The sequence below is a fragment of the Zingiber officinale genome, chromosome 10B (assembly GCF_018446385.1).
Source record: "Zingiber officinale cultivar Zhangliang chromosome 10B, Zo_v1.1, whole genome shotgun sequence".
In the NCBI taxonomy this organism is placed as follows: Eukaryota; Viridiplantae; Streptophyta; class Magnoliopsida; order Zingiberales; family Zingiberaceae; genus Zingiber; species Zingiber officinale.
The window spans coordinates 27,146,107-27,173,111 of NC_056005.1; the positions used below are offsets into that span (position 1 = coordinate 27,146,107).

A 27,005-nucleotide genomic window follows, 5' to 3' on the forward strand; every position below is an offset into this window, starting at 1 on the left:
TATAAAAATGATTCAAAAGAAAAAGAGCAACAGGCATATAATATATTTTATAGCTATCAAGATCTACAAGACCAAGGGCTGTCTGCCACTTCAGTCAGTACTCGATCTTCGCGTGACTTCAAAACAAGCAAAAGATTCATTTTCTGTCCCATCCAAACCCATGGAATTCGCAAAACCATCAGCCCACTGCTGCCCATAAATACTGACTCATCGCCCCCATCTCCATCTCCCAAAACTCACTTCAACCTTCTTCTTCTTCCACTCTAGTAAACACAATTCTATCGACCGATGGCTCCGGTCACTCTTGCGTCAATAGATCAGAAGCTGGCCATGGCCAAGCGCTGCTCTCATGGTATTCTATAATTAACCTGCTTTTTCATGCAGCTTCATTATTGCCTACGTTAAGAATTTCACTTCTTTCATGGCAGAGGGGGTTGTTGCAGGCGCCAAGGCCGCCGCCGTCGCAGGCGTCGCTGCTGCCGTGCCCACTGTAAGCACTAAGCAAGTGCAGCAATTGATGCAAACAAATTTAGTGTTTCCTTCCTGCTTAATTTATTAACTTTGTTTTCTTAACTCGGGCAAACAAGTTGGCCAGCGTTAGGATGCTACCATGGGCGAAGTACCACCTCAATCCTACAGCCCAAGCACTCATCATTTCCACAGGTCTGTTCGCCATTTCATCTCGTAAACACTCTCAGAGATGTTGGTTATTTTCAGACATTTCAATACTTTGAGATCGATGTTGGCGGATGCAGCTGCTGGATTGGCTTACTTCGTAGTCGCAGACAAGACGGTGCTGGCGCAAGCCAGGAAGAACTCCTTCAAGGATGCTTGATTATGAGCAGGAAAGCTATGGATCTTCTGAAAGGAAATCGGCAGGGGAAAAAAAGCCCTTTCAGTAGCAAAAATAAATTAGAGTGAAATATGTATCCTGTGAATGTACGAGAAGATGATTATGAATATAATAATTCAGGAAGATATTAATACTTTAGTCTTTGATTCCTATTCTGAAACGGAGATAAATATATATTACAGATGAAGGAACTTCGTCCTTTATATTATTTTTATCATCAGAAATTTATCTTTTATGTTATTTTTACTACAATAATTAATACTTTGCCGATTACTTGTGGAATCTTTGTTAATCTGAAGAAATGAAGCTCATTGACGCCTGTATCTCTTCCAGAGTTCTTCCCTTGGTTTCTGGTACCAGACGCTCCACAAATACAATGGTAAGGCCACAAATGCTCGCAAATATGAAAAAGGTACCTGTCAAGATAAACAATTAAGTCATGTGTAATCACGTAGATGTTTAAAAAATGAAAAATAAAAAAACTCCCACCCGAGAACCATGATTCGTTCAAAAATATATAAATAATATATTTTGGTTAAACATAAGGGCAAAATCATGTGAACTATCTTCGTGAAGTTTTAATAGACTTCCTTTTTTTTTTAATGAAAGTAAGCTTCATTAGACCTTTTTTTTTTAATCAATAAGAATTTTTATGGGTTTTTTTTTCACTTTTATGTAAAATGACAGAAAATGTTATTGTCAATAGGATTGAAATGATAGTCTATTAATTCAAAGTAATTGAATAATCCAGAAGTGTATAATTTTTTTTCCTTGAGGTTTGTTTTGCCTCTATTAATGATGTAAAATTAAGATTGATAAATTTCTTTTAGAAGATCAGGAGATCATTTGCTCTTTTGTGACTTACAATGCCGGGAAAAAACCACGATTCACCCAGTTTAGAAACATCGTTGAACTTCACCCACCTAAAGTGCACAAATCTAGTGGTACTTTAAACTTGACTTAACGGGATCCTCCAGCTTCAAATCTAGTGGTACTTTAAACTTGACTTAACGGGATCCTCCAGCTTCCAATATTCCTCTTTGGTATTTTCCAACTTTTTGAGAAAATAATAAACCTCCTTACACAACTTATAGAATTACTCAGAACTTTTTTGCTTTCTACATTTTTGAATGTAAACTTTTTTTTTAATCTATCTTAAAATTCCTTTTCCAGTGTATGATGTTGGTATATGTTGAAAATATGGTTTGACATTGAGTTGAGGGTGTGGTCACAACACATGAGAGTGTTGTTCTCCCATTTGCCTTTTGCTCATGTTGACTCTAAAGGTTTCTCCATTGTCAAGCTTGGGAGTGTTGAGGGCATAGACGACCTTCAAAGTTGTAAGAAGAAGATGCATCCTCTTTGCCATCACTTAAAATTGTAATCATCCAACCTCTCTAATATGATAAGACTTCCCATCTCTTTGATCATCAAGATATTATCTTACAGGGAAAAAAAAACACTTATGAATGCAGAAAAATGGTATTGCCTCGAATCAGAATTATAGTTTCCCAACTTATAGCAATAAGTATGTGGTCATCTTTCTTTAAACTTAATTCACCCCACCAATGATGAGTCAACTAAGGTTCGAATAATTTTCTCATTGGTAGGAGCTATGTGCACCAGGTTGTCTTTTTTTTTTTATGTGATTTGCATTGCTAAGAAAGAGTTCACCATTTAGGAATCTGTTGGTTGAAGTGCACAAATATGATGGCTGTATGTTAGAACCACAACTGTGAAGTGAGGTTGACTATGAATTCAATTGAATTCGAGTTTACCTAGCCCATAATTGACCCTTAATCTAACAACTCCATACTCCTTGGCTGAGCTGTCTCTTGAGCTATACTCATCCTAATTTATTTAGGTACTTAGATCACTTAAACAATTAAAATCACACACTCAAAAGTATTAGACCACTAGCTTGCACCACTTGGGTTGAAATAAGTTAGTGCATAATACTAACTGGTGAATCAGCCATACAGACAATCATATATGGTAAATTAAACTTTTGACTTAGGTGCAAAATGCAATGTGCCAATAAAGTGCTTATATTGCACCTCATGTGCGTCTGCATCATAATTTCTATAAGTACATCTATATTTAAATGTCACAAGCTTCCTCCCAAATCAAAAGATATATGGTCGCTTAACTCATTTCACTTTTTTAAAGACATAACTTTGCAGGCAGATGATATTTAAATGACCTAAACTTAATCTAAAATTTAAATGTAGAACTAAATTCCTTATCGTGTTTTGAGAATATTTTTAAAAATTTTGAAAAATTCCACCATAAAATGGAAGTACCTAGTATGCTCAATTACCTGCTGAGTTCCACATCATGAGAAAGTTAAAACCAAATGAGATAACCCATGAACCAGCCCAGCTAACGAAGGTCACAAGGCTTCCTGCGGTTCCTTTCATGTTCAGCGGAAATATCTGCGACCAAAGTCTCAATTACGACAAGCTGCTTCAATAACAATAATTTTTAGGTAATTTTTAAAATGCTCCCAACTTTTAATACTTTTTAAACTACTCCTCAAACTTTTAATAATGCCAAAATGCCTTCTAAATTTTCTATTTTATATCAAAATCAATAAAAACCTTAAAACGGCATTTTGACATTTATAAAATTTCAAGAGGTATTTTGAAAAGGATGTTAAAGATTGGAGGGCATTTTAAAAATTACCCTTAATTTTCAGTTCCTTTTGTTCAAGTAAATCACCTCTGACATAATAACCCATGGTATTGCCCCCATACCCAATGAGAACGATCCAGTATATATCTGATATGAAGAAACAAAATGCCAGTCTGAATAATATAAATAGAATTTAAAAGAAAAGTTATAATGAAACAAGATTGAAATACCAAAATGCCACCCAGAGCAAGCGCGGTGGTCAAGTCCTTTGGAAAGTCATGGTCCTGTTGCACTTGAGAAATGAATGAGATTTCTTTTTTGACATTAATAAAGAGAGTTCTCGATTCAAGTGAAGACCTTCAATAGGAATACTATAGCAACGAGGAAACAACCTACACACGTTCCTGCGGCAGAAACCTGAAATCAAAAGTGGTAAAGACATGAGTTAATATGCAGATCATTTTTAAGGAAAAGGAAAGAGAAATCTGAGCTGAAAAATATTGCTTATATTTTCTTGCCATTAGAAGTGGTCTCCTCCCTGATCTATCCATTAAAATCACGCCTAATGTAGTCATTGGAATCTGCAACGAGCAATTCAGTTATAATGTATTTGATAAAGAAAACAGAAATTTCATAAAGGATATACCTGCACTGCAACCATAGCAATCATTCCAGTATTACCGGATGAAAAACCTGGTAAGATCATAGAGTTTGTGTGCATTTGTGATTATGTCTCTCAACTTTTCTTTAAAAAAAGGAGGCATGGAAAATTTGAATTATATGGACTTTTTGAAAAAGTTCAAACTCAAAAATAATAATTTCGTTTGAGTTTCTTTTGTTATATCAATTTATGAAGATTTACATATAAAAAATTGCCGCCGCCGCCGCCGCCACTAGTTTAGGACTTTCAGTGCATTCATCACATTCTTCTCAAGAAAATGAAAATACTGCTTCTAAATTTTCAGAAGCAAAATTTTAAATGACCTTGACTGACGATGCCAAATTTTAAGGAAGTATGACAAATAAACAATTTTGGACCCATTCTAGCCTGTGCGTTAAAGGATGCATCCTGTGCTCCAAAGGCCGCAGGAATATGATGGCTTGGATTCACTTTCATAGAGATCCACAATAGTTTCGTTCTCAAAAATAAGAATCATAAAAAAAAACTTTGGATAAAACCCATACAAAAGATTAGAAGTCCCATTTATTGTCTAGGATGAGGCAATATAGTTAAATTCACAATTATAGTTTGGAGGGACATTAATACTTTACCTGCTGACACGAATATTTCACTTGCATAAAAGTGTATAGCATTAACTCCTCCAAATTGTTGGAGTATCATAAGGCCAACTCCGACCTGGTTAATAAATTTGAACGAGAAAATATCAAGATAACTTAAAACATTGACCAGTTTTGCTGAACAAGAACCTTACAATGACTGCATGAAGGTATATCTTCTGAAACAAGTCCACCATGCTGGACTGAGGAAGCCGTTGAAGACTTACTGTGAACTCCTAAATGGTCAATGTTAGATCATTCTTATATTCCAGAAGCTATTATATGCTATGTAACCATTTGAAGTCAAATATAGTACCATTATCTCCTCTGCTTCTTGAGAGACATCAGAGTGTTTTCCCCTTAGCCTTTTTAAGACAGCTACAAACTCCTGATGACTACCAACCATAGCCTGCAAAGAGTTTGAACTTGTACTTCAATGCCAAGTAAAGTTTGATGTCCTTACATTTTGATATTTGAAACCAATAATCTATCCCTGACAACATTTAGCTAAGCCTTAGCACGGAAGAATCTTGAAAACTTCAATCACTGCTAGGAAGACTCCTGTATTTCTACTTTATTTTTGTTTTAAAAAATTTAACGTGTAACAATAGAAAAGTAATAATAAGCTCTCTCTGCAGAATGTGTATAAGATTGAGAACCAAGTATTGCAAACAAAAAAAAAAAAAATCCTAAACATAAGAACTCAAAAAGGGCGTTAATCTAGGAAATGCAATTGTTGGATCCATATGGTAACAAGATAAAATCTGTTCAAAGGGGAAGGTAACGAGACAAGAGTAGTTGAATTAGATATTTCCTATTTTTAGAATATCCTTAAAAAAAATATTATTTTTAGAATATTGGTTTAAGACATTATTGTAATTATCAAAGTGAGCTACTTTAATAGAAGAGTTCATACTACACTGACATATAATTACCTACTTGTTACTTACCCTTTTGATTTCATACATACAATCCCTTTTGCTCTTGCCTCCAAATTCTCTTGAGGTCAGTGCTAATTGAGTCAGATCAAGTTATTAAGCAATGCCCTAAGACATACAATGCTGTTGGTGTTGGACTTTCAAGGAGTTCACTCAGTCAGACTTCTCAAGGCTTCTTCATTATATTTTCCGTTTTGTTTCTGCTACTTATGTTTTCATGAGTTGAAGAGATATCTTTAGCTGTTTCTTTTATAATGCCATGTTAATTATTATTATTTGTGTTACTGGCCATTGTGCCATTATTGGGCTCAATGCTGGAACTAGTATTAGGTTGTGAGACATCTCACACATTTTTAATGCTACGACAACATGGGTCAATGATCAACAATTTATCATCGATGGGGTTGTCTCCTCACTTAGTGAATCCTATCCCATCCATGGGAAAGGGACCACTTGGGTCATGCCAATAGTGTACAAGGGATAACATGTTCTCAAGAGGTACAGTTGTTGGAAATTCTGTCATTAAAGTCAAAAATATGCAAATCAAGGAAAATAGGAAAGGATTATATGTCAAATATTAACTTTAATTAGTTTCCTTATTATTTAGTTTCCTTTTTATTAGTTTCCTTTCTATTGTAAATTCTCTCTATAAATAAGAGAGCCTTGTACCTATTCTTTTATGTAAAAGAAATTATTTTTTCCTCATTTTCTGAGTTGGTATCAGAACAGCGATAAAATTGTAGTAGCCATGATAGAAGTTAATCAAGGAGAGAAGAATTGTGGAATTCGTACTGCCAATGAAGCCGACTCAGGTCCCTTCAACAAAGAGCAGACGGATCAACTCTTGAAGCTAATAAAATCCAACTTCTCATCTGGTATTCCTAGTATTTCCTTGGCACAAACAGGTAGCAATCCTAAAGCTCTCTTCTGTTTAAACTCCTCTCCGAGGATCATAGATTCGGGAGCCACAGACCACGTGTCTAGTTGCTCTCACTTATTTGATACTTATTTCCCTTGTTCTGGAAACGAGAAAATTAGAATTGGCGATTGTAGTTTTTCACCTATTGTAGGAAAATGACTTATTAAACTGACCGAACAAACTAATCTCAATTCTGTTCTTCATGTTCCTAAATTAGCCTGCAACCTTTTGTCTGTTAATAAATTATCTAAAGATTCTAATTGTCGTATTATATTTCTTGAATCACATTGCGAATTTCATGACCAAAACTCGGGATGATGATTGGAAGTGCTAGGATGATCGAAGGTCTCTATGGATGAAATACCTGTTAGTAATAAAAAAACTCAGAGCTTTAATAGTATTAGTTCAAATTTAGTTCGAGAAAAAATAATGCTATGACACTATAGACTAGGACATCCTAGTTTTCCTTATCTAAAAACCTTCTTTCCATAATTATTTAAAATCATTGATTGTTCTTCTTTACATTGTGAAATTTTTTTTAGCAAAATTTCATCGTTCAACTTATTTACCAAAAAATTATCGGGCCTTCAAACTTTTTTATTTGATTCATAGTGATGTTTGGGGCCATTTAAAATTACTACTCTTTTTGGAAAAAAATGGTTTGCAACATTTATTGATGACCATACACATTTATGTTGAATTTATCTGATGAATAAAAAAAAATCTACACTCTGATTGAAAACTAATTTCAAACCAAAATTTATATTTTACATTCTGACAATAGAACAGAATATTTTAATGAGGTCTTGGGTGATTTTTTAAACGAAAAAGACATTTTTCATCAATCTACTTGTCGGAATACCCCTCCCCCCTCCCCCCCCAAAAAAATAAATAAATAAAATGGCATTGCAGAATGAAAAAATAAACATTACTTGAAGTAGCACATGTCATAATGTTTTATATGAATATTCCTAAGTATTTATGGGGTGAAGCAATTTTAACAGCCTATTATTTGATAAATAGGATGCCTACTGAGGTGTTAGAATGCAAAACACCTTTTGATTGTCTTAAAATTTTTTTTCCTGATTTATCAGTCAAAACTTTTGGATGTACTGTCAATGTTCATGTTCTATGTCAATTTCGTTCAAAACTTGAACCACGTGCTATAAAATACGTATTCTTGGGTTATTCGTCAAACAAAAAGGGGTATAAGTGTTTCAATCCTCAATTTTTTTTTTTTTTGCGTATGCATGTGTCTTTTTTAGAATCAAATTCCTATTTTACCAAAAATTCTCTTCATGGGGCGACAAGTGAAGAAAAAGACAATTCTTTTGGACATTTCTATCCCACTTCCTAATATCATTTTTTCACACAATCTTGAAAATAATCACCTACCTCTAGTGCCTAGTGTTGGAAACTCTCGATCAGAGGGAGAAATATTACAAACTGATCTCCAAGATCTGAATTTTGAGCTTCAGGTATATAATAGGAAAAGATTTCATCTGAAGAATAAAGACTCGAATATCAAGCTTGCACAACACCAGTTTGAAAATCCGAGCTTTGGCACTAAAATTTCAAGTAACCCTATTCTAAGTCCAGCTTTGATTCCCCCTATTATGTCTAATTCTTCACCTACTATTCCTGATCTTAATGTTCCTAAAGCAATTAGAAAAGGTGTCCAAGATTGCACTAATCATCCTATTACAAATTATCTTTCCTATCAAAGACCGTCAAAAAAACATAAAATTTTCACTTCTAGGATTTCACACTTGTTTGTTTCAAGGAATATACAGGAAGCGTTGGATGATCCGAGTTGGAATTTAGCAGTCATGGAAGAGATGATGCTTTAAGGAGAAGTGGCACTTGGGAGATAGTTGATCTACCCAAAGGTAAGAAATTGGGTGTAAATGGATGTTTACTAAAGTTGATGGAAGCATTGAAAGGTATAAGGCTAAACAAGTGGTCAAAGGCTTCACTCAGACTTACGGGATTGACTATCTAGAGACTTTTGCTCCAGTTGCTAAGATAAACTCTATTAGAATTCTGTTGTCTCTTACATTAAACTCAGATTGGCCTCTACATCAACTTGACATTAAAAACACATTTCTCAATGGTGATCTAGAAGAGGAGGTGTTCATGAGTCTACCACCTGGATTTGAGAAGAGACTTGGCAGTGAAAAAGTGTGCAAATTAAATAAGACATTATATGGACTCAAACAGTCACCAAGAGCATGGTTTGAACACTTTGGAAAGGCTGTTGTCAGTTATGACTTCGAGTCAAGCAGATCACACAATATTTTATAAACATTCAAAAAATGGTAAAGTGTTGTTTTGATTGTTTACGTTGGTGATATTATCTTAACGGGCAATGATGAAGCAAAATTAGCAGTCCTAAAGAAGAGACTCACAAAAGAGTTTCAAATTAAAGATTTGGGAGTCCTCAAGTATTTCCTCGGAATGGAATTTGTATGATCAAGGAAGGTATATTTGTTAATCAAAGAAAATATATTCTTGATCTCCTTGGAGAAATAGGTTTGCTGAGGTGTAAAATGGTTGAGACTCCGATTGAGTCTAACTTGAAGTTACAAGCTGCTAGGGCTGAAGGAGTAAAGGACAGGGACCTTTATCAAAGACTCGTAGGAAAATTGATCTACTTGTCTCATACGCTGCCTGATATCACTTTCACAGTTAGCATGATAAGTCAATTCATGCACTCAGCAGGAGCAGAACATTTCGAGGTCATCTATAGGATATTAAGATATTTTAAAGAGAATCTAGGGATAGGTTTATTATTCAAGAAACATGGACATCTTCAAGTTGAAGTCTACAGAGAGTGTTACGGACAAGAGATCAGACTACTGTTCCTTTGTTGGTGGGAACCTAGTTACGAAGCAAAGTAAAAAACAAAATGTGGTAGCCAGAAGTAGTGCTGAAGCAAAATTCAGAGTTGTTGCCTATGGAATCTATGAGGTGATGCAGATCAAAAGAATTCTTGAGGAATTGAAGCTTTCTTACTCAACTCCTATAAAGGTTTATTGTGATAATAAAGTTGCTATTTCCATAGCTCATAATCCTGTTCTTTATGATCGCACAAAGCATATAGAAGTAGATAAACATTTCATCTAAGAGAAAATCAACACTGGAATAATATGCATGACATATCTTCCAACAAATGAAAAATTAGCTGATGTATTAACGAAGGAACTACACAAGAAACAATTCGATAAGCTGACTAGCAAGCTGACTATGGAAGATATCTACAAACCATCTTGAAGGGGAGTGTTAGAAATTCTGTCATTAAAGTCAAAATATGCAAATCGGGAAAAATAGAAAAGGATAATATGTCAAATATTAGCTTTAATTAGTTTTCTTATTATTTAGTTTCTTTTTTATTAGTTTCCTTTTATTGTAAATTCTCTCTATAAACAAGAGAGCCTTGTGCCTATTCTTTTGTGTAAAAGAAATTATTTCTTCCTCATTTTCTGTGTCAGTTAAATACCATGAGTTAAATTCAATGGTCATTTATCCCGATCGCAAGTAAATCTACATGTAAAAATCAGAAAGCCTTGTGATTGAGAGTGAAGAAAACTTGGTAAGAAAGCCAACATGTCATTGCTCGAAACAATCTCTGAGCAGCGTACAAAAGATTTAACTATTTTATATTCACTTTAGTTCTCCAGAAGCAATTATGAAGGTTGGTCTCTCAAGAAACTAGATGGTGGCATGCTCATCTACTTAGTACTACATATTGATTTAAGAAAAGGGCAACTGCACCAAGCTCCCGCCAATGTGGAGTCTTGAGGAATGATCTATTATACATAGCCTTAGCCTACATTGCAAGAGGTTGTTTCCGTGACTCAGTGCACAAAGCTCCTGCCAACGGCAATGTGCCCCTCCCCCAAGAAATGGTCTTTATATGCAGGTTTATGCTGCATTGCAAGAGGTTATTTCCATGACTCAAACCTGTGACCTCTAGTTCACACGACTATTGCGCCAATGCTCCCCTTCAGTACTACATATTGATTATTGTCTATAAATAATGAAGTGAAAATTTTTCATTGTGTACAAAAGACTTTTGACATGAATATTTGAAATGGATATGGAGTGGAGCTTAGGCAAGCTGCTACTTGATTAACAACACTACATCAAGAAGGTATTAAAATTATTTAATGCCAGATGTCATTCAACGCACTATTAGAAAGAATTCAAACTAATAAACGTGGTACATAATCGTCTCAGGAGATTGAATGAATGCACCCATCCATTATGGTTAATGTGTTAGGAGTATGATATATGTCATAATCAGGTTAAAAATAGATCATATAGGCATTATTAGCATACACAGATGATGAAACTAGGGAAGCGACACTGATAGGCATTGGAGTAGATTAAGCAACAAGAAAGTACAGAAGAATGTTTGCAATTTGGCAGATCAAGAATGATCTACAGGGCTATGTAGGGTTGATCTATCTTGCAGCAGATCCAGACGAGATCACGAAAAGATGATGTTCGCGCTTAGTAGATATGATATTGTTAGGCATTGCTCTCTATAGGCTATAGTTATTGTTTACTAAGACTGGTGATATTAGATGCAGCAAAGAAAGCAATCCATGCAAAGGGCTTGGTCAATGAATTTAGTGTTTTTCTAAGTGAATTTCACATAGTTCACTAAGGATAATTAAGAGGACCAGACGCAGATAGTATCACTTTGTGTTTTATGCATGATGTGAGATTTTGAGGTGAAGCTTATGTAGGATCATCATATATGATAACCTATCTAATAATTTAACGGAGTTTCTTTTGAGCATTAACATCTTACACTGCTATTTCCTATTTGGTTGGTGTACATTACAGCAGCTATCCTATGGGGTGCATTAGCAAAGAGTTGATTGCACTTGTCTTTTGCCTACTATTAAAGGGCAGCCCGGTGCACGAAGCTCTCGCTATGCGGGGTCCCGAGGAAGGATCCATTGTACGCAGCCTTACCTGCTTTTTGCAAGAGGCTGTTTCTAGGATTCAAACCCGTGACTTTTTGGTCACAAAGCAACAACTTTACCGTTGCTCCAAGGCTCCCCTTCAACTTTCCGTGTCTTTTGCCTACTATTGTGCCACTCAAATGTATCTCACCTACTCAATAAAATTTTTTGAAGTGTTGTGTCAATTGACACTTCTGAAGTATATGTTTACCCCTTCTAGAGTGTGTAGAGCTATCATGTAGAGGAAGTGTATGTATCGAGGTATTGTTGAAGTGCATGTACTGAGGTGTTGTGATATCTGACCGCTCAATTTTAGACCCTTAAGTCAAGCAGGTTAGATCCATACTAGTGAAATTAAGGTATTTTAAAATGGTATGCTAATTGCTGGGTTGCCAACACTTAAGAGGTGGACATATTAGTTTAGACTAGATTCATATGTAGAACAATTGGATAATCAAATTGCAATACTAGATAGAAGTAGGGCTAAGCAAACGGTTCAAAACCGAACTGACCGATTAAATCGTAACCAAAAAAACCGAATTTTTTTCGAACTGACCGGATAAAATATCAGTTAATCCGATCGAAAACCGAATTAATCAAACTGTAGTGTTGGTTTTAAAAAACCAACACTATGGTGCCAGCACCACTATGATGCTGCTCGGTTCAGTTGATAATATAAATTTATTCGGTTTAACTGAATTACGAGTTTTAAAATTGAAACCGAACCAAATTACCTGAAAAATATATATATATTTTTAAATAAATTTCCAAAATAACCATACAGAATTTTTAAATTTGATCAGTTAATTCAATTTAATCGAATTTTTGCTCACCCTTAGATAGAAGCAGATCAACCTATTTGGTCAAGGTTGACAGATAGCAAGTGGTATCAAAAGAAGGCAACAAGCTCATTAAATCATCACACATCACGCTCATCACCCCCTCAACATTTCACCAGTAACATGCGTGGTTCAAGGTTTGTAGTGGCACTAATGTAGGTTTCCTATAAATACATGCATCGCATGTGTATCAAGATATAAATCAGTGAGGGAACTAGGAAGTGTGAGAAGAATCATAGTCATGTAAGAGGAATCATCATAGCCCTCTATCAGTGTGGCTATTGCACCTTTTCCTGTTTTCTCTCCATCATGATATCTTTTGTTAATGGTTTTTCTCCCCAAAAGATCATCACATAAATCATTTTAACTGTTTTTTCTCATTCTGTATTTATGACCCCTCATTCTTTATATCATATAGGTATTAGGGTGATCCTAAGTAGTTTAGGTCTGTAAAAACCACCATAAGTTTGATGAAATGACCACTTACTTCTAGAGCACCAACCCATACTTCTATAACAGCTTGAAGCCTTGAACTATGAAGAGTGCGTGGAAAATAAATTCATTGAGGTATGAATACTCTTAGACTTGATGGCAATCTATAGTTTAATACTCATTAACACTTCTAACTCTTAGTTGTGAAATAAGGAATCCATTGAGGCCTATGTACTTAGACCTGAATATTAGTTTCACTTCAAAACTGTAATTGATGTTCAATTTACTAACCAGCCATCGCGGAGATTCTGGAATAAAGAAGAGACTCATTAACTGCAGAAAACATGGAAATGTACCTGAAGCAGAAAATATTAGGTCAATCAACTTCAAGATACACTTGTTAGGAAAGAAATGAGGTTGAAGACCTAATGCATTCATTAGGTGGGAAAAGTGCAAGCTATTAGTAGAAACTAGTAATCCCAACACACAAAAGCACTCTAGTTCAGTACCCCAATTAAGTGTTCATACAGGCAAAAGATAAAAAGTTAAAAACTAAAAGAGGCAAGTACTAAGTTGAAGGTAAGAAGTAAGGTAGTTCAGTGTAATAAATAGTGCAGTATTGTCACTTGTGTGCAGGTTGAAGTCTTCATTGGCAATTTTTAGACAAGCATACAGCAAGCCATGAATAATTGCAGACAAAGGAGAAGCGGATCTCTACTCGACAGGTAGTTAATCTTCAAAATGTGGGTCCGAAGAAGTTGTTATTGCCTGTTTGCTGATATGCTTTTGATAGGGATCAATAATCAGAATGATAGGCCTTTTTTGTAGCCCTATATAACATAACAATGACCAGTTAAATCTAGATTACACCTCTATGTAGAACATATAACTAGTTTACAAATCCCAAACTGCTAGATTTTTAGCGGCATGAATCTTGTCAAATGATTCAACAATTCCCAATATTAACTCTGCAATATCAAATTAGGATAAAAATTATCTTTTCTTCAGATGTTAATAGTTTTACCTATAATTGCAAGAATACGCCAAGTGAAAACAGTTCCGAACAGGTAAGCTAGTGACCCTCCACAACATATCATTAGCTGCACTAGAATTTTGTTAAAATAATATGATGCCTAAATTTAACTCTGTACTATCCAGCTTCAGAAACCTCTTCCATTACCTGATTAACTGCAGCAAATCCGCCTCTTAAACTCTTTGGTGTTATTTCAGCAATGTACACTGGAACCTGCATTTGGAAAACAACTAAACTTCACAAATATATGCATAAAAATAAACATATGTGTATGTTGTAAGAGAGACAAATTTGTTACAAGTACAATCATTGATAAAGCTCAGCTTAAACCGATCATCGAAATTCATCATACTTGGTGTTCCTGCTACTATGGTCTGGCTACAACAAACGGTGATAAATCAAATCAAAGATCTGAGATCTACTTATATCCATATCCTATAATTGTGCTTGTCACAGGTCCAATTGTGTTAGTCTAACCTTCGTTGACAAACAAGAGTATAATAATAAATCTGTAGATTAACCAATTCAAGTATCATCCTGGAAGCAAAAGCAATATGCTCATCCAATGCAAGACGCTCATTCTAATTAAAACTCCTATTAATAAGGAATTAGTAGAAACACTGTCACTAGTAAGGTATGCTATAAGTTGAGATGGTTTTGATATTTGAGTCATTCAAGAGGAAAATTTAATTCAATTGATTATGAAAATGTTATATTCTTGTTTACCATTCTTGTTTTTTGAAGTAAATAAATCAAATGGGAGGAGATCAAAAGAGTGAGGTCAGTCCAAAACTATCTCAGCACAATACAGATCCTATTGGTCCATGCTGACCATCAACACAGCTGGACATCGAGATAATATTTGAGTCGATACAAATCAACACAACCAAAATTTTAAACCTTGGGCCAAAGGATAACAATTTAGTGTCTACACCCATAACTATTTATCATGAAAGAAACCAATTATAGCATAATCAAATTATCTTGAATGATGAGGATATAGTGACATATTTTGGATATGTCAGACTATATTTATATTCCACAAAATGACGGATGTGTCATGGCAAATTTTGACCAAAATAAAAATGAGAACAAGAAAATTAGCTTCTAATTTTATTCAGAAAACCATATTGGCTTGAGCTTACCACGTAGGAAAGAAGACCGATGCCACATCCAATTAGTAATCTTCCAATATCAAGCAACCAGATACCCTTACAACAGGTAATAAGCTCATGATAATCAGTGATCATTCAAAACACAAGCATAGTGTCTAAGAACGAAACCTACATGACTACTTTGGCAGGCTTCATGCTTCATGGTGAATTTACACTAATAAAAAAACTGACATAAAGCCTCAATTTCATACTCAGGGAAGAACCTTTGTTAAGAAAATAAAAGTCCATCCAGTAATACAAAGAAAATCTGAAACCGCCATTGCCTGCAATAGTCATGAATAAATAATGCATTAGTTATGTAAGTGTGGATTCTCCGATATGGATCCAGCATTGAGGGAAAAAAATAGATGTCGTTTTAACTTACACTTTTTCTTCCAATTAGATCTGCAACCCTTCCACTGAATATAGCACCTATCATTGCTCCAATTGTCAATATTGAGCCAAATAGAGAGTACTGCAGAGCCAAGTATAACATATGAATATGTGAAATAAAATTGTGCTACAAACTAATGTTTCATGTATCCCACTACACACAATGCTCACGCCATCCGTGAACCACTAAAAATTCTTTCTATTTGATTCTAACACTGCACCTGTAAGTTGTTTCTCCTTTTCTTTACCCATAATTAGGTGGCCATGTGAGAAGGAAACACATACCTGGGGCAATGAAAGGTTAAGGTCGTGCATTATTCCAGACTGTGATGGTGAAGAATATCCTACCTGAAAGGACAAAAAAAGAGAAAATGGAAGAATTACAGGAAGTGACCAAATAAGCAGACTTCATTTTTATGGAAAACAAAAAGTACCTAAAGTTTGCAAGGATATTTTCCGTATTTTACTGAACAAAGTACTGAAACTTTTTAATCATGACATGAGACTACATATGAACGGCAGCATGTAAAGCCCCAGTGATATTTATTACTTCAGCAACTTCTTTAGTTGCCTATGTCTAGGAATTTAGTAGAGAGTGTACCTGATTCAAATATTTAGCCAAAATTACCAGCTTTCTAGCAACGCCTGGAAAGACACATTTGGTATGGCAAGTGGTCCAGATGTTGAATTATTTTTTTTCAAGAAAAAGATATTTATTGAGCATAGACTGTTAGATCTCTAGATGAAACATCTAACCTCTATTTTTCTTAAGCATTCTGTTTAATGGATTCTTGGAGGCATTTGAAGAAACATGCACCTGTCAAAGAGCATATGAACTGGCGGCATGCAATGGAAGGTGAAAACAAACACAAGATGGGGAAATGAGTTTACTCGGATAAGTAGGGCAAGTTACAAAGAAAGATAAATCAATAAGTATGGATGGTATTTATTTGATCACTATTAATCCACCTTAATTACATATGAGAACAAAAGGTAAATGAGATAGTACTGATATCTTTTACACTGTTTATAAAAATCTACAAGGATTGCTTTTCTTCTGGATAATCTACAAAAATGTGAAAACTTCTAGTGTTTAAGCAACTTCAAATATAGACTGAAATCAACTATGCATTCACAAACATAATCCCTTCTGTACTTGATATCAACCCCTAGTATAAATATATAACTAAGCTTAATACATGTTGCAAATTTAACACCTAAATGAGATCAAATTAACAGTGGGAAAATAGGCTTCTATCTAGTAGACAACTCCGAACAAGCACCTTTGACCTCTCCATTGAATAAGTTTGTTCTCAAATCTTCTTGTTGAAACCCCAAGTGTTTTCAATTTAATTATGAACCAACCTAGATATGACAGCGTGCGTCGGAAAAGTTAAAATCAAAACTATTCAGTTAAGGTTCTCCATGCATTTATGGCACTTTTTTTCACATTTCTTTCGGCTTTATTCTCTAATTCCTACTTTATATCACCAGCATCCGATCCACTCGACGAACCAACCAAATGGAAACATCTTCTGTATATTTACTCGTAAAAATTTTCAGATTCATTGGAAACCGGTGTCTGTGCTACCTCAATTTTAAACGTTCACAGAAAAGTGCATTGCTGTTAGTACTGACGAAAAGAATACTCTCGAGCTAGTTCCCAAATCAAGGAGTTGACATGCAGAGAACCACCCTTATCAATTTTCACCCTCGAATAACCACCACTGAAATAGGAAAGCTAATGATTTTATAACAGGAGATTGTTCGCATACCGACATGCCGAACTCGAAGGAGCCGGAGACCGCGACGGCTGTGCTGGCGACCACCATCCATATGGAAGGCGAAGCGCTAGCCTTCTCCCTCTTCCTCTCCATCAGCGGCTTCCCCGTTTCGCCCTCTTCCTTCACTTCCATTTCGCCTTCGCAGCACCGGCCGAACAACTCCAAAGAGGAACACGAAATACCTCCCTCTCCCTTTGCGCTTATGTATTTCCAACAATAGCCGTCCTGGGACGGGTTGACTGGTTGACTGAGCGCTGGACGAACGTATTCACGAATCTCCAAGGAGACTGGTTCGACATATTTGACATTGGATTTAATAATTTTAATAACAACATATTCCTCTACAATTACAACTACAACATACAACTAGCAAAATTAGAGAATATTTAGTAGAACATAGAAAGTATTTGATAGAGCTTCTAAATTGTTTTAAGACAGCGTTTGATCTATTTTTTATAGAGAATATTTTTTATATTATTTTTTATTTTTATTTTTTGAAAAAAAAAGAAATATATTTTGTTTGTATTTTTTATATTCATTTTCCAAAAAGAGAAAGTATTTTTTAAGAAACGAAAAATACGAAAAGTTATTTTTCAAAAAAATAAAAAATTAGAATGTTCTGAAAATGTAAATGAAAATACAAACAAAGCTCTTTAGATATTAGCTAGAAATATTTGAAGTATTTATAAATGTCAACTTCTATTTTATGTAATTTTTTATTCAATTTTAAAAGTTGAAATTTTATGGTATAAAATTAAAAGTTGGCATTTATATCCTTAATAAATTTATTATTTTACCTAATTACTATCATATTTATGATCTTAATAAATTTATCATTTTATATAATTATCACCACACATATTTATTTTTATAGTTTAAGGATATTGTGGTCATTTAACTAAAAATTAAGGTTAGAAATAATTATTTATTAAATACTCTCACTTTACCTTGTATTAACTTTTGACTTCTATTTTCAAACACTCTATACTTTGAATCATTTTTAATTCAAAATAATCTCTACAAGAATCATTTTTAAATAAGCAAAAGCTTTCCCAAACACTCGTTAGTACTTATTCAAATTAACATAAAAAAATAATAAATAAATAAAATATTAGAAAATTTGGAATGCATTTTTATTTATTATCAAAATAATATTTCTTCTTACTTTACTATATTTTTATGTTTGACATCATGATAAAACTATAACTACTATAATATAAGTATTTCAATTGTAATCACCGTTAACAACATTATAACTTTATAACTACTACAACATAGACATTTCGATTGTAATTATCATTATATTGTAATAGTTATAAATCATAATTTCTATAATATAAACAGTTTATTTATGATCAAAAATGGGTTAGTAGTATTGTGTTATAATAGTTATAAAATTGTAAATGGGTAATCTTATAACTGACTACCTATTTCAACATTATCCAAAAAATAAATAAAAAAAGCAAACTTCTGACTTTTGTCCAAGAAAATTAGTTAATACGAATCTAAGAGCTTAGAATATTCTCAATAACTTCCTTATTCAAAATGTATAATTTAAAGTAAAAAACTATTTTATTAAATTTAGATAAGTAATATTTATAAAATTTAAGAAATGGATAGAATAACTGATGTAAAGATTTTTTAACTATCTTATCTAATAACATGTTTGAATATAGTAACTAATGTGGATACTTTTACAATTTATCAATTAATTATCCATAAAATATAACGACCTTCATCATAAAATAAACGTATTCAGAACTTCTTAAGAAAAAAAAAAGGAGATCAACCATAAATATTTCAACTTCAGTTGTTTTGAATAATAGAAAGAGAATGTGTTTTTAAGGGCAAAAGTCTAAAATATTTTGTCTACTAAATGAGATCAACTTTTAATCACTCGAAAATTCATAGACATTAATTTTTTATTTACTTTTTTTTAATTAAGAAAATGTAATAAGTAAGCAACTCCATATATACTGCCCAGAACTTCAGCAAGTAAACAACTCCATATATTCATCAATAAGGGAATGTTGAGCTGGAAATTTGAAATGTAGTTGTTATATTGGAGTCGTTAAGTTTAGACACTATGCTGAAAACTCAGAATATTTGCTATGAACTTTTCACTACAACTGTTGCCGGACAATATTGAAGAAGGCCAAATATAAACGGCGCTGGGTGTTCATCATGCAACATTATAGTTAGCATAAAAGCACTCAATTTATGCTAAAACCTGAGTTTCTTTTTTTTTTCCCATTCACGAAATGCATATGTACAAACAAGCAAAGCTAAAAATCAGTACGAGTATGTCCTGCAAAACCTAGAAGCTTCAATTTTGAATAATTTCAAGTCATTTGTGAGCATTGTCATAACATTGTGGTAGACTAAGGCGTGCATACGAGGAAGCCTGCTTGTAAAAGGATGTGTATGATAAACTTGATGCATCTTTCTTATCTGGTTCCCTAGTCACATCTAATGCAGAAGAGAATGGTGTCATTGACTGCTTTCGTTGGGTATTAGTGTTTTACTGCTTCTGAATACATGCTTTCTGCACCTCTGAAATATGCCATCATACAGAACGTCAAACTGTACTCCTGCTCTCTCCCTGTTTACTATGAAAAAGATGTGATCGGCCTCCATGATCTTATAGTACCTGTCACAACAACGGGGGATTACTTAGGATTCACAATGAGCAAACTTAAGAAATGAAATGAGGATATAATGACTTCGTATAATTAATCAAAGTAACTCTTGAGACAAAAGTCGGTAATAGCAAGAAGGGAATATGAAAAAATATTGAATCAGGTAACATTTAAATTAGGGCGATCGTCCGATTTCACGGAAGTTTTCCACCGGCTATCAAAATAAATTGGGAAGCGTTTACGGCAAGCGGCCCAGAAGCCCAATATCTCGTGGTTACTCGTTCCATTTGAAGGAAAAATCTCTACAAATGAGCCTTAACTGTGGATCGAACTGTGGATGCCTGAGTCACAACTTTGCACCATTTCGTCACACCATAGTCCCGGGTAGTAAAAAGGGAATATGAGCAGCATGGGCATGTGTAATTGATTGTTGTAATAACCACATAATTTCATGCTCATTATGAGACAAAAAAGGATATACATAGATATGAGTGATTGACCGTTCCGTAAAGTGAAAATGGATGTCTGCTACTAGGTTGAAATGAATCTTTCTGTAAAAATTTCATGTTGGAACAAGGAAAGATGATAGAAAAATTCTCTACGACAATTAGATAACTTATAAGTTCCGCTAGGAATGGATATTCAGCAAACACATTTAAATGAGGAAAAGTAGGGAAGTTAGACAAGACTATGCTAAGAACTGAAATTTAAAGGAATTGTTCACCACAACAATAGAGTAAATTTCTTAGATGCAAAAGGGAACCCTTTTTATTAGAATCGTAAAAGGCACTCCTTTTTCATTATCATCAAAACAACATCCCATCCTACTTCAAGCTATTTTTATTTTTAAAAATATCATTGTTCGGCACTATTGTAGCAACTATGATAGAACACTTTAACTCTAATTAACACTAGTAACTTCATGTTATAGCAACTACAGTTTATAGCTATTACAATATGGATACTTCATTTTTAATCAATACTAGTCAATATTATATTATAACAAGTACAAATTATCTTTATAACATAAAAACTTCATCTTTGATCAACATTGATTAATATTATGTTGTAGCGGCTACAAAATCATAGTTGTTACATAATCATAGCAGTTATGTAATTATAACTACTACAAATATAATTATAGCAACTATAAGATTGTAGCTTTTATAAATCTCATAGCTGTTATGACTATGTAACAACTATGATTCCATAGCTGCTGCAACAACTTCAAAAAAAAAAAGGATATTTTTAGAAACAAAAATAGATTGAAATGGGATGGAACGCTGTTTTGATGATAAATAAAAAAAGAAGCGCACTTTTATGATTTCATTCAATAAAAAAGGGTACTCTTTTGATTTTTGTCCGTGATATTTGTAGATAAGTAGCATTGTAATAAATATTCATGTCAAAGTATAGCTACTGAGGGTGAGCAAGACTGACCAGATTCCTGGTTGCAAAGGATGGCACTCTGAGTCATCCACAACATAAAAGCTTGGATGTTCTACCGGCAGACGAGGGTGGGTCATTGATATTGTGTTTAGAGCTCCATCATTGTGTTCCCAATCTTCATCCCTGTACGACAATGTATTCAAAATTTCTGTCAGATTAGCACCAAACAGTGAGACAAGTCAACGGCCATGTCTCAATCTGATCTGCATTATATACCCAAGTCCCATGTACCGACCTGTATCCTTTATAAGGTGGGGATGCGCTGGTCGGGAACCTCCATTGGCACATCTGCAAGACTCTAATAAAGAGCATAGGGTGGATGCCCCAGATGCTAGAAGGAACCGTGTAGCCAAGGATTTTTTGCGTCCTCCTAGTCGCATAGCTGAAATAGAAGGTGTTGGGGAAGGTCTGGAGACCAGAATTGAGATTGATTGAGCCTTGAATTGTAAGGTCAGGGAGGATCCAGTCTCCAGAAGCAAAAGGTCCTGAGTTTCCCAGTATGAGATCAACCAAACCAGTAATGCCAGAATTTCTCCATGCCATCTGAAAATGATCGAACCCAAAGTTGTAGTAGTTCTTCAGCCATGTAATGTCCAGCCAGTCATAGACTATGACTCCTAGGCGACAGAGCTGAAGCAGACATATCGATTTCATCGACCTTCCATCTTCAGGCCTGAATCAAATTCATCAAACGTGTATCAATAATCCAAGAAACCAAGATTATGATCTAAAATAAACAAGTTACTCACTGCATGCCGTCATAATATGTCCTAGTGGTTCCGTTGAGGGCTCCAGAGAGGGAGGTGATGCTCAAAACCCAGTCCTCAGAGGTGTCAAAGCCATTGAAAGCCTGTTGATAGCCGATGGGTAGTTCATGAAGGTTAGGGTTATCGATCAAGAAAGTGGCAAAATTAAGTAATGAATTCCTCAGACGCAATAAATCGAACACCTTATCTGCAAGCATCTGCTGCAAAACCCTGACAACCTGCACGCCAGCAGAGTGGCCGACAAAATGAACAGGATGGTGCTCACCCCATGAAGGGTAATGGCCTGCACCCCATCACAGCAATACTTTATGAGAAACGCGGGGAGAACCCTAACTGAGAAAAGGCATTCGAAAATCTCACCTCGTTCATATGTTCTTCCAAACTGTGAATGGCCAAATTTCCTGCTGTGTTCCTCTCCATAATCCACCTTCCCTCCTTTCAGATAATAGAACAATTCCCTTGCCCTAAAAAGTTTCAATTTTTCCCAACCTTCAATGTTCATGCCCTTGGCTTAATCGAACAAAAGAATCTGAGAAAGTTCACCTATCGTGGATGCTGCTTAGGGATCCCAAATCAGGCACAAGGACTCGTTCATCCTTCTTCTCCGCCCCAGCAAAGTAGGACAAACCTCCGAGTCTCTGCAACAAATAGCAGCATCTCAAGATCCAATTTAAGATTGGGTCAATTCTCTAAAATTGCAAAGAATGTCGAGGAATGACAATGGCGTACGTACCCCTTTGCCGAACCCAAAAATGCCATGAACCAGCACAATTGGGGGCGGAGAGCCCTCCAATACCGCCATTTTCTCCTTGCTATCATTGCCTCCCTCCTCTCTGGCTCCCAGGTTGAAGATATTGGGCCGGAGGCAATCAGTTAGGACCTGAGAGACATCGGATGCCACTGCGGTGCTGAATATGTAGAAACCGAAGAGCATATGCACCATTGTGCTGATAAAGAGTTCGGTGAGACCGAGGAACCCGATCGAGATCCTTGCCATTTCCCCTCCTCCAGAATCCCAACAAAGATGTCTCCACAAGCGCAGAAGGAGCGTTCAAGAGGATTGAATGGTGGAGAAAAAGAGGGCTGGGGGAAGAAAAACGCCTCTTTGCCCTCCACTTGTAAACAATCGAGTTGTGAAAATGAAAGATGCAGGCAAAAGAAAAAAGGAAGACAAATAATGTTCCTCCTAATTGCAGAAAACAAAAATGGGCGGAGAACAAAGGCACCTCCTCTATGTCAACTAGGATTCCGTAATGGATGGTTCGAATATCAAAAAGGAAAAGGAGAAGAGGCACCTTCCTCTCCTCTTCCAGCAAGGAATTGTTGGATTAGAAGAAGAGGAAAGGACGAAGCTCCTCTTCCTCCTCCTTCCTCTCTATTCTCCTTCTCTGTTCCAAATCACAAATTGTGCTCCTTTTGACGGGAAAGGAGGGAGGACGAATTGCCATATTCTATTTATAGAGCGAATGAATGGATAAGACGAAGAGGAACAGAGGAAAGGACGAAGCACCTTCTCCTTCTTCCTCTGCTTTCTCCTCCTCCGTTTCGAATCACAAATTGTTGTCCTTTTGACAGGGAAGGCGGAGAGGATGGGTTGCTATTCTATTTATAGAGCGCACACATGGGCAGGTGGGGAGGTGGGAAAAACATGCAATTTCTGCCGCAAAATTCTACTCTTCAACGGTACATTTGTCCGCGGGACGGGACGGGACGTTGGACACGCGCGCAGTCTTCTGTCAACTGTGGCCCCTCTCCTTCCTTTTTGCCGGCTATTGATTGGATGCCGTCGTGGCATGGGCCGCCGGGGTGCCCTCAATAGCTAGCTTTCTTGCACGAGAGCTTTGGGGATCACTCTTTTCCAAGCTTTAGACTTTTGTTAGTTTGTATATGGACTTGGATGCAAATTAATAATAAGAGGAGAAATAGGATGAGAGATTAAACTCGTCGAAGGAGAGAACGTAAAAAAATAATTAAATAAGATAAGCTCGCCAGATTTATTTTTAAAAAAAATTATACAGAAAAAAAAAAGAAATTTTAATATATGTTCTAATTTTATATGGAAAAAAGGTTTTTATAGAAAAATAAATCTTCTAATAAAAATAAAATTAATTAGGACCCATAATTATCGGAAATACCAAATATACTCTGAATATCATAAAAACAAAAATTTCTAAAAATAGTAACCAAGTGAAAATTTTAAAATTTAAAGGACCATCATAGTAAAGAGTTCAAAAACAAGAGTCCAAATTTTTAATAATATAGTATTGCTGGGGGAAAATAAAAGGTATTTTTTTCCAATAATTTTTTTAATTTATCATTAAGAGGATCTAGCTTTGTGTTATGTTATCGGTCAAAATTGTCCATTTAAAACTCACCTTCACATGTTGGTATAGAAAATTAGGTCAGACATTGAATGGGTGTGATAAATAATAATAAAAAATTAAAATAAAAGTGACATCGTTATCTCATAATTTTGTTTTAAAAATTATTACATGAATTACAAATTAAATATAAAATTAAAATATCACAAATGTTTTTTAAAAAAACATCGGAATGCAATTATAATTTTTAAAGTGTTTCACAAATACAATATAATAGTTTTAACAAAAACTATAATATAAAAAAGAGAAACTTTAATTTGTGAAAATCATGATTCTATTACTACTGTTAATTAATCGAGGGTTTTAGTGCGAAGATCTCTTTCCTTCAGTGAGAGTATGACGATTATAAACATAGTTTGTTCATCATTTAGTGTTTTTTCTTTTTTCTTTTCCCATTATCTGGCTCTTATATTTTTAGAAGTAAAACACACTGATCTGATGATCGATGAAGAGGACGGCAGTGATCTACCGATCGTAATGAATGTCGTCATATCTGAATTTTCTTAATCAAATAATGGAGCAGTTGATCTGCCATCTAGGGGTGGCAATTCGGTTCGGGTTCGGGTTGACAGGTTCGGGTTGGCAGGTTGGCGGGTTGGCAAATGACAACCTGAACCCGACCTGATTATTATTTCGGGTCAAAATATTCAACCTGAATCTGATCTGTTTATTTGCACTTGATCCGAACCCGACCCGAACCCGACCCGTTTGACCCGTTTAACCCGTTTGACCCGTTCGACCCGTTTGACCCGTTTAACCTGTTTGACCCATTTGACCCGAATCTGACCTGAATTCATTAAATAAAATTTGTATATTTAATTAAAAATTAAAAATAACATTTATCTACACAAATTGAAAATTCATATCATAAATGATAAGGCATAGCAACATTGCAATCAATAGCATAACATATATCTATGTTTAGGGTTTTTAACTTTTTAAAATTTATAATTTTAGTTTAAATTTATAATTATTTATAAACGGGTTCGCGGATTGTAATCGGGTCATTTCAGGTTGACCATAACCCGACTTATTTATTAATTGGGTCAAATGGGTCGACCCGATTTCGACCCGAACCCGAAACTACCCAACCCTAACCTGATTTTTTCGTGTTCGGTTCGGGTCGTGTTTTCGTGTCGGGTCAAAAATTACCACCCCTACTGCCATCTGTTTTCCCATAATTTCGGCTTTAATGAACCGGCATTGCACCCGGCGACCTTCTGGAAGTAGTTGACTGGAACGGGATTTATAGGTTTTCGAGCCGTCGAATTAATCACAATCCGCGCCACGGTTACGGGCTGTGGATGGGTGCGGCTGTTGATGGTTGTTTTAGCTCGAAGAGATAAATACTTTGTCAATTAAAAAAAAATCTGTTGGATTTTAACATGTTTGTAGAATAAAAAGAGCTGAATAAAAAATTTTGAGTTGTTAGGATGTGAGATTCGAAGTTTTTATTTAAAACATAATAGTCAAATTTTAAATTTATTTTTTTACTATCTAAATTAGTAATATGAGTGAAAAATAAAGATGCAAGAGTTAATAATGTAGACCAATAAAAAATTATAGGAAAGGTTTTTTAAGAGTAGTAAATTTTTTATGCTACATTGATGTAACATAAAAATATATTAAAAAATAATAAATCTAGTTAATCTTATTGATTAGTTTTAGAAGTAATTGATTCAATTTTATTAAATATTTTCATCAGTCGCTAGGATCAATCAAAAAATGTTCATGATGGACGATCAAAAAATTCAATATCTTTTGATTACACGTCTCATTTAAACATAAAAATACATTAGGGCATATGAGAGATGCCCAAATATAAATATTATCCAATAAATTTCTCAACTGTTAATTACATAATAAAATCATTAATTTACTAACACTGTATAATATAAACATTAATATTCACTAACACTTATAAAATCCACTGACTCACTAATTCATGATACGATAGTTGCGATGGTGGACTAGATTAGCATAGACCTCCCGCGCCTCCATAAAACGCTTCGAGTAGCGGGGTTTAATCCTAGCGAGGCGGCATGCATCAGACATTTTGCAATATGAAAATCACTATCGAAGTGTTGAGGGGGTTTAACGTCATTATCGATGATTTTATACGCCATGAATACGAGATGGGATCAGGGTCGGCCTGACTTTTAGAGTCCCTTAGTGAAAAGAGAAAAAAAAAAGACCTTATAATTTTTTATTAATATACAATTTGAATAGAGTTGAATAAAAAAAACTTAAAAAATAATATATTTTAATTTATTTAAAATATGATAAACTTCGTACAAAATATATTTCTCAAGATTCTTAAAAAAATATAACACCATACAAAATATATTTCCCAAACTTCTCCAAAAAGTGCAGTACATACAAATACAAAAATAAAACAAGTATCAAATAATCATTGAAAAAATCTAGATCTTTTAGCATTTTGAGAAGTAAAATCATCAATAAGGTCTTCCAAATCAAGTTTTTCTAACACCTCATTTTCAATACATAAAATTGTTAAGCCATTTAATTTTCTTGA

General features: G+C 34.7%; 3 protein-coding genes across 4 annotated transcripts; 1 reads left to right on the plus strand and 2 right to left on the minus strand.

Annotated features, from left to right (window-relative positions):
- The first annotated feature begins 195 nt into the window (after window positions 1-195).
- LOC122028653 (early nodulin-93-like) lies at window positions 196-881 on the plus strand. The gene is made up of 4 exons (XM_042587497.1): window positions 196-352; window positions 429-490; window positions 588-663; window positions 756-881. The coding sequence occupies exons 1-4, from the start codon at window positions 289-291 to the stop codon at window positions 833-835; spliced, it is 282 nt and encodes a 93-aa protein (XP_042443431.1). The 5' UTR covers window positions 196-288; the 3' UTR covers window positions 836-881.
- Window positions 882-968: 87 nt separating this feature from the next.
- Window positions 969-17,455, minus strand: LOC122028650 (sugar transporter ERD6-like 5). Of its 2 annotated transcripts, none has more exons than XM_042587493.1 (18): window positions 17,225-17,444; window positions 15,735-15,797; window positions 15,442-15,531; window positions 15,281-15,340; window positions 15,048-15,113; window positions 14,050-14,115; window positions 13,894-13,969; window positions 13,161-13,225; window positions 5,082-5,174; window positions 4,921-5,001; window positions 4,760-4,844; window positions 4,134-4,180; window positions 4,006-4,068; window positions 3,845-3,904; window positions 3,718-3,771; window positions 3,575-3,634; window positions 3,174-3,288; window positions 969-1,269 (listed from the first exon to the last, which is right to left on the minus strand). In XM_042587493.1, the coding sequence occupies exons 1-18, from the start codon at window positions 17,363-17,365 to the stop codon at window positions 1,142-1,144; spliced, it is 1,413 nt and encodes a 470-aa protein (XP_042443427.1). In that variant the 5' UTR covers window positions 17,366-17,444; the 3' UTR covers window positions 969-1,141. The 2 variants fall into 2 exon arrangements, 1 of the variants encoding a protein (XP_042443427.1); XR_006124901.1 differs by having other exon boundaries at window positions 1,245-1,269; window positions 3,539-3,634; window positions 17,225-17,455.
- Window positions 17,456-19,374: 1,919 nt separating this feature from the next.
- Window positions 19,375-23,664, minus strand: LOC122028651 (lipase-like). The gene is made up of 8 exons (XM_042587494.1): window positions 22,822-23,664; window positions 22,632-22,726; window positions 22,449-22,552; window positions 22,271-22,371; window positions 22,071-22,171; window positions 21,557-21,994; window positions 21,313-21,444; window positions 19,375-19,883 (listed from the first exon to the last, which is right to left on the minus strand). The coding sequence occupies exons 1-8, from the start codon at window positions 23,083-23,085 to the stop codon at window positions 19,724-19,726; spliced, it is 1,395 nt and encodes a 464-aa protein (XP_042443428.1). The 5' UTR covers window positions 23,086-23,664; the 3' UTR covers window positions 19,375-19,723.
- Between the last annotated feature and the right edge of the window lie 3,341 nt (window positions 23,665-27,005).